The 8316-nt window shown below is 41.3% G+C and overlaps 1 protein-coding gene across 1 annotated transcript; it reads right to left on the bottom strand.

The window, feature by feature from the left end:
- Positions 1 to 5490: 5490 nt before the first annotated feature.
- Positions 5491 to 6922, bottom strand: LOC100357308 (olfactory receptor 6C65-like). The gene is made up of 2 exons (XM_008256705.5): positions 6021 to 6922; positions 5491 to 5628 (listed from the first exon to the last, which is right to left on the bottom strand). Exons 1-2 carry the CDS (start codon positions 6908 to 6910, stop codon positions 5547 to 5549), a joined length of 972 nt encoding a protein of 323 aa, XP_008254927.2. The 5' UTR covers positions 6911 to 6922; the 3' UTR covers positions 5491 to 5546.
- Between the last annotated feature and the right edge of the window lie 1394 nt (positions 6923 to 8316).

The raw sequence follows: 8316 nt of genomic DNA, 5'->3' as shown, positions 1-8316 counted from the left end.
TTTTGAAAAAATAAACAAAATTGACACCCCATTGGCCCAACTAACTAAAAAAAAAAAGAGAAAAGACCCAAATCAATAAAATCAGAGATGAAAAAGGAAATGTAACAACAGACACCACAGAAATAAAAAGAATCATCAGAAATTACTACAAGGACCTGTATGCCAGCAAACAGGGTAACCTATCAGAAATGGATAGATTCATGGACACATGCAACCTACCTAAACTGAACCAGGAAGACATAGAAAACCTAAACAGACCCATAACTGAGACAGAAATTGAAACAGTAATAAAGGCCCTCCCAAAAAAAAAAAGCCCAGGACTAGACGGATTCACTGCTGAATTCTACCAGACATTTAAAGAAGAACTAACTCCATTTCTTCTCAAACTATTCAGAACAATCGAAAAAGAGGGAATCCTCCCAAATTCTTTATATGAAGCCAGCATTTGTTAAGGGACTTAAAGGGAGACTTAGACCCCAATACAATAGTACTGGGGGACTTCAATACCCCACTCTCAGAATAGACAGATCAACAGGACAGAAGATCAACAAGGAGACAGTAGAAAAAGATGCAGCATTGAAAGAGAATTACAGACCAATATCCCTGATGAACCTAGATGCAAAAATCCTCAATAAAATTTTGGCCAATAGAATGCAACAACACATCAGAAAGATCATCCACCCAGACCAAATGGGATTTATCCCTGGTATGCAGGGATGGTTCAACATTCGCAAATCAATCAATGTGATACACCACATTAACAGACTGCAGAAGAAAAACCATATGATTATCTCAATAGACGCAGAGAAAGCATTGGATAAAATACAACACCCTTTCATGATGAAAACTTTTATTTAATGAATATAAATTTCCAAAGTACAGCTTATGGATTACAATGGCTTCCCCCCACCCCATAACTTCCCTCCCACCCGCAACCTTCCCCTTTCCCTCTCCCTCCCCCTTCCATTCACATCAAGATTCATTTTCAATTCTCTTTATATACAGAAGATCAGTTTAGCATATATTAAGTAAAGATTTCAACAGTTTGCACCCACATAGAAACACAAAGTGAAAAATACTGTTTGAGTACTAGTTATAGCATTAAATCACAATGTACAGCACATTAAGGACAGAGATCCTACATGAGGAGTAAGTGCACAGTGACTCCTATTGTTGACTTAACAAATTGACACTCTTGTTTATGGCATCAGTAATCACCCTAGGCTCTTGTCATGAGTTGCCAAGGCTATGGAAGCCTTTTTTTTTTTTTTAAGATTTATTTATTTATTTATTTGAAAGTCAGAGTTACACAGAGAGAGAGTGAGAGAGGTCTTCCATCCGCTGGTTCACTCCCCAACTGGCTGCAATGCCTGGAGCTGAGCTGATCCAAAGTCAGGAGCCAGGAGCTTCCACTGGGTGTCCCACGCAGGTGCAGGGGCCCAAGGACTTGGGCCATCTTCTACTGCTTTTCCAGGCCATAGCAGAGAGCTGGATGGGAAGTGGAGCAGCCAGGTCTCAAACTGGCGCCCATATGGGATGCCAGAGCTTCAGGCCAGGGCGTCAACTTGCTGCACCACAGCGCTGGCCCCTAAGAGCTCAATTTCTATATGTCCAATCAAGTCTGTTTGAGAGCCACAGCTCTTTCAGTACTCCACCTATTTTCATTTAAGGAAATAGTATCCTAGCATTTGAAATGAAATAAATTGGAGTCATTGACACGGAGAATTATTTAATAATGTCTTCCCTGGCTCCATGGGCAGGATTGTATGTTTTTGTGCACAGTGCTAGTGTTCCTCAAACTAACCATCATTCTGGTTCTCCATGTGTAAGAGACTCATGGGAGATTACTGAATGAACACAAATTAAGGATTCTCAAAGTGTGCAGTTTATTAAGGAAGCTTAGGTATAGAAATGTGGTCAAGGTGGGGGTGGCAAGATTAGCGGATCTTCATTCAGGGCTGAAAGAAAGGAAGTGATATGCCAGCTAGACAAAGGTGGCTGCTTGCCAGATATTGAGGTTCTGCTTCTCATAAAGAGTCAGGAGCAGGGAAATCAGCTCTATTTCAAGCACTATGTGCTCCACTCAGATTTGTTAGTGGGAGCATTCCAGTACACACGCAGGCATCCTACCGTGGACAAAAATGGCAGTCACATCTATGTTAGCACTACTATGCCAAGTGGCATGCCTACAAGAAGGTCTAGGAAGACTTGTATGTTGACAATGTCTTGTGACTTCACAGAGGGAAGAAACTTAGCCATGTAATAGTAAATGACAACAGTCTCTGAACAATGACACACTGCTGTAAACAAGGAGGCTTGTCTCTAACCTTTAGGAAAACGTTACCATTTCATTGTGATGTTCTAGACCTGGTCTAAGATTCCAATTCTGCTATATCAAATAGGACTTTAGAATAGACTTCAAGGTTTTACACGTTCCCATTGTCTGAAAATGTAGAAAACCTTAACACAATTAAAAAAAAAAGCTTGACATAATAAAATACTTAGATATTATTAGATAATAATACTTATATAAAGTACTTAGATACATTAGATAATGATTTAAAATTATTTTATTTTTTTGTTTTAGATGTAGAAAGATGAGAGAGAGAACTGTCATTTACAGTTACTCCCCAAATACCCACGATAGCCAGGGTTTGGCTGGGCCAAAGCCTGGAGCTGAGAATTCAACCTATGTCTCCCCATGTGAGTGACAGGGATTCAGCTACTTGAGTCCTCACTGCTGCCTCCCAGGATCTGCAGTAACAAAATGCTGGAATTAAGAGTGAAGCTTGAGACCCAGTCCCAGGCACACTGATATGAGATGCGAATGTTTTAAACAGTCTTAACCACTAGGCTACACGCATGCCCCAGAAAGTACTCGAACCAGCACCCATATGGGATGCCAGCACTGCAGGCGGTAGCTTTACCCACTGTGCCGCAGCCACAGCACCAGCCCCAGGGTGGAAATTTAAATGATTTCATGTGCTCATGCATTGCTTGTAGCAGAAAAGGACAGGAAAGAATCAAATGAATGTATAGTAAACACATTTTTATTCTTACAAATTAGGGACCTCTAATAGGAAAGATTTATGTTAAGGTGGATGCAGATAGTATAAATATACTTAATTTCACACACTCTCCAGTATCCACAAAAATACTATTTTTTTCAAAAAGAATGAGATTGTATAAACACTGGAAAATAATTTGGAATTTCATCAGCGTAACAGAAATTTTAAGAACTACCTGGAAGAGAAAGAGTTGCCAGGAATCAATGGTAAGGGCATTGGATAGCAGGGAATCAATGGCAAGCCAGTCTGTTTCCGATGGGGCCTCCGAGGAGCTCCACTCTCAGTTAAAAGAACGGAGTGGGAGCAGGCATTTGCTGTGCCCCCACTTCCCATTACAGCTTCTTTTTCATGTGCACCCTGAGAGGCACCGGGTGATGGCCAAGCACGTGGGTCCCTGCTACCCTCCTGGGAGTTCCTGACTGTGTTTCTGGCCCAGCCTTAGCTAGTAGGGTGTTGGCAGCTGAAGAAAGAGAACTCTTTCTGTCTATATCTATGTTGTCTATCTGCTTTTAAAATAAATCCGCAAATAAACTTCAAAAAATAAAGGAGGAAACAATGGGCTACCAAGCAACCATCAGTGTGGTTTGTTACAGAGGCTTCATGGTGAGTTAGTAGGCCTCCCAGAAATACCAAAGACATCCACAAATATTCTCGAAGCTTTAGCCATAAAACTATTAATATATAATATCCATGAATGAAATTAATAATGAAAATAAAGCATTTATGTACCAAATAACATAGGCCAACATTTATTAATCAAAAACCTTAGGAGATGCCTGGAGAAATAGAAACACACTAGTGGCAGGAGACTTTACCCCACAAAAGAGCTTATTTTAGTATTCTGTGCTTATGCCCTGGGAAAAGGAATTTTCAGAAGTGCTTAATAATTTATATTTAACATTTTCTTGGAGCCCAAAAGGAATGTTGTTCCATGATTGTTTAAAACCAAATTTTGGTGCTCTAAAAGTTATTAATGTGACATTTATCATTCATGTATAGATTCACAGCCCACATAAATGTAACAAGGTAATCACGCCAAGTGAGGTCAGAACAGGGAAAACAGAACAAATCTACAGGGTAAGAGAGTGAGATAGACTAGTGAAGGAGAGGTGGAGCAATGTTAATATTGTGTTTCATACACAATTTCATTTAAATTCAGGCTATAGCCGGTGCCGCGGCTCACTAAGCTAATCCTCCGCCTTGCGGCGCCGGCACACCAGGTTCTAGTCCCCGTCGGGGCGCCGGATTCTGTCCCGGTTGCCCCTCTTCCAGGCCAGCTCTCTGCTGTGGCCAGGGAGTGCAGTGGAGGATGGCCCAAGTGCTTGGGCCCTGCACCTGCATGGGAGACCAGGGTAAGTACCCGGCTCCTGCCTTCGGATCAGCGGCGGCCATTGGAGGGTGAAACAATGGCAAAGGAAGACCTTTCTCTCTGTCTCTCACTCTCACTGTCCACTCTGCCTGTCAAAAAAAAAAAAAAAAAAGTTCAGGCTATGGATTTCTTGTCTTTTTTTTTTTTTTCGTTCAAGAGGACTAAATCATTTATTGATTACATAGGATAGAGGATGATACACAGCTTCCTTGCCATCTGTAATTTTATCTGGTACCATTTTTCAATCTAGATGTATTGCATAGGATGCACCAACAATTTTTATAACCACACAATCCTATGTCTTTGCTTGGATGACAATGTGAACATCAGAAGGTTATAACAGTATCTGCCATTATTTAAGGGCAATGGCTTCTCCACCCAAGCAGTTTGTAAATATATTTCAAGTGGAATCTGGCATCACTCTGATGAATTCTGACTTCACATTTTTGGGAAAGTTAACCAAGAAGGCTTCAGAGGAGACTAATTTTACACAGCACATTAAAAAAAAAAAAAAAAAGACACATCCACTCAGCATCATGATCAGACTATTGTATTTAGCAATCAACAGTATGGGTGCAAAGAAAAAACAGAAAAGAAAAAACCACATTAAAATCCTTTGTTGGGGTGCTTTTATACTTCCCACAGAACAGACACTAAAATAACCCGTTATACAGTTAGTGACAAATACAGTCCTTGAGTTTTTTTGCCAATGCACATGAATATTGTCTAAAATATGTCTTCTTTGTAGCAGACAGGTCCTGCCACCACTGTGCTTGGCTGAGTTCACATGAGTCAAAATCCCAATACCACCACCAGAGTCTCCAGAACCTCTCGGGGTGAGTGGAGCTCTGGCCACCTCCTGCTTCGACAGGGCCTTTCTCACTTCACAGCTGTGGCCATTCACAGTGTGGTATTTTGTGATGGAAAAGGTTTGAAGATAAACATGGCGATTAGATCTTGGAGACTGGAATACTACATGGATTTTGGAATGCTTAGTATGTGCCAGGGATCTGATACTCACTGACAATCTTATCCACAGTCACTGTCGTCAAAGGTCACGAAAGCAAAGCCCCTCTTCTCGCCACTGCCTCGGTCAGTCATGATCTCAATCACCTTGATTTTCCTGTACTGTTCAAAGTAATCTCGGAGGTGATGCTCTTCAGTGTCTTCTTTAATGCCACCCACGAAGATCTTTTTCACAGTTAGATGGGCACCTGGTCTTTGAGAGCCTTCTCCTGAGACAGCGCTCTTTGGTTCCACAACTCTTCCATTCACTTTGAGTGGCCTTTGCTTGCATGTCCGCGTCCACCTCCTCCAATGGTGGCACAGGTGACAACCTGGAAGCCCCTGGAGTGCTCGGTGTTTAGACCTCTCGCTAGCACAGTCTGTGAGCATTGCCTCTCAGGCTCCCGGCTTGTTTCACAGCTCAGCCCTCTGATGAAGAGTTTCACAGATTTTCTGACCCTTTAGGAGGCTCTGACCTACACATGATAGCAGTGCCAATGAACATATTCCCAGCCTATGGATTTGGTTATGAATAAACTGTATTTGAGAAACATTTTTGGACCACATTCTTGATAGACTGTTTTACCTGCTGGTTTCTTAGGGAGTAAATGAAAGGGTTCAGCATTGGGGCAACAGAGGTATTGAGCACTGCAACACCTTTTGTCAAAGCCACTCCCTCCTTTGCTGAAGTTTTGACATACATGAAAATGCAGCTCCCATAAGAAATGGAGACCACAATCATGTGTGAGGAGCAAGTGGAAAAGGCCTTTTTCCTTTGCTCAGCAGACGGGATTTTCAGAATTGTCTTTAGGATGAATACGTAGGAAAGAATGACTAATGTCAAGGTTACCATGAGAGTAAATATTGCCAGGAAGAATCCCATGAGCTCTAGGAAAGCTGTATCAGTGCAGGAGATCAGCAGCATAGGAGAGGAGTCGCAGGTGAAGTGGTCAATGATGTTGGAATCGCAGAAATCCAGTTGAAGTCCCATGATCACAGGCGGAAAGATAATGAGAAACCCAGCCAGCCAAGAGCTAATTACAAGCTGCATACAGATTCTGCTGTTCATTATTGTCGTGTAATGCAGTGGCTTACAGATAGCTACATAACGATCGTAGGACATGGCAGCCAAAAGGAAAAACTCTGTTGAACCAAGGAGTATGAAGAAAAACACCTGGGCCATGCAAGAATTATAGGAAATGGTCATATCCCCTGTTACAATGCTGACCAGAAATCTAGGAATAGAAACGGTTGTGAAAGAGATTTCCAGGAAAGAAAAATTCCTAAGGAAGAAATACATGGGTGTTTTGAGATGTGGATCTATCAGAGTGAGCGTAATAATGGTCAGGTTTCCGGTTATACTCAGTATATAAGTGAGAAATAAAAATAGGAAAATTAAAACATTTAGCTTTGGGTCATCTGTTAACCCCAGAAGAATGAACTCGTTCACAGATGTTTGATTTCTCATTTCTTAATGTTGACTCCTGCCAAGTCTACAAGTGAAAAAATGATTTAAAGTTAAATTATATCACATCTGTTGGGTTAGGAAATATTATCAAGCCTATAAAGAAGCAATAAACCAACTAACAAGTTGTGTTAAGTTCTGAAAAAATGATATATTTTAACCACCACAAAAAAAAATCTATATCTGATATCTGACTCATAGATCACTAGTCATTTCATATCGAGCATATAATCAATAAATCTGTATAGGAAATATATATACCTACCAAATATGTTTTACTTTCTTTTAAGAATCTGATCAAATGTGTGATGTGCAAAAACTAGTTAGAAAACCTTAAATTCATTCACTGACTGCTGCTAAGTTAGTATACCAGTAAGCATTTGTTCTGATTTTTTTTTTTTGACAGGCAGAGTGGACAGTGAGAGAGAGAGACAGAGAGACAGAGAGAAAGGTCTTCCTTTGCCGTTGGTTCACCCTCCAATGGCCGCCGTGGCCGGCACGCTGCGGCCGGCGCACCGCGCTGATCCGATGGCAGGAGCCAGGAGCCAGGTGCTTTTCCTGGTCTCCCATGGGGTGCAGGGCCCAGGCACCTGGGCCATCCTCCACTGCACTCCCTGGCCACAGCAGAGGGCTGGCCTGGAAGAGGGGCAACCGGGACAGAATCTGGCGCCCCGACCGGGACTAGAACCTGGTGTGCCGACGCCACAGGTGGAGGATTAGCCTATTGAGCCGTGGCGCCGGCCCTGATTTTCTAAAAATGAAACATTTTAGAACATGTTCTTGTGGTTATTTTCCATGATATCTGAAGATATTGAATTTTAGTATTTAAATGTAACAATAAATGAATTAGGATCATCAAAACCAACATGCATATGATCCTAAAGAAACAAACTCAGAATTTCTTAAGGTTTTGAAAGCTTTAACTTTTTCCTTTTTTGAATTACATAATAATTTATCAATTTATATAACAAATCCCTACAGCCAGATTTAAGTGATTTAAATTTAAAATTTATTAGAAAATGGAAAAAAAATAAGCAAAAATGGAAACCATACTTACAATTAAGTAACCCCATGCAGTAACAGTTTGGCTGCTGAAATCTAAATGTTCTGTTGCTTTACTGTATCTGAGTGTCAGTGTTTGATGTTTTGCGTTTGAAGTATTTTATAGACTTCCTAGCCTTTGATTTTCTTCCATAATAACGTAATTATGTAGTGTGTGGGTAGAACTAGGCAAGATGATATGCAGTGAGGGGAAACATATTTTAGGAATGAGTCCAGAAGAAGATTTATTACCAGAGGCAGGAAGGCCTGGGTAGGAAGGTGACACAGTACTAGGGGCTTGGAGAGGGGGCTACGGTTAGACCTTAGCAATGTATCCAAGAAGTCCTGCAACTTGTGGCCCACGGGGA

This window comes from Oryctolagus cuniculus, chromosome 11, assembly GCF_051225735.1.
Source record: "Oryctolagus cuniculus isolate XC-2025 breed Fujian yellow rabbit chromosome 11, ASM5122573v1, whole genome shotgun sequence".
Taxonomy (NCBI): Eukaryota; Metazoa; Chordata; class Mammalia; order Lagomorpha; family Leporidae; genus Oryctolagus; species Oryctolagus cuniculus.
Note: the sequence above shows the minus strand (reverse complement) of the source record. Positions and strands in the feature narration are given on the sequence as shown.

What these genes read in the sequence shown, in the direction of transcription:
- LOC100357308 (XM_008256705.5), bottom strand. Translation starts at nt 6,910, where the DNA reads ATGAGAAATCAAACATCTGTGAACGAGTTCATTCTTCTGGGGTTAACA. An exon ending in AGAAACCAGCAGGTAAAACA is followed by an intron (nt 5,629 to 6,020) that starts GTCTATCAAGAA and finishes ACTGTGAAAAAG; the next exon opens with ATCTTCGTGGGTGGCATTAA.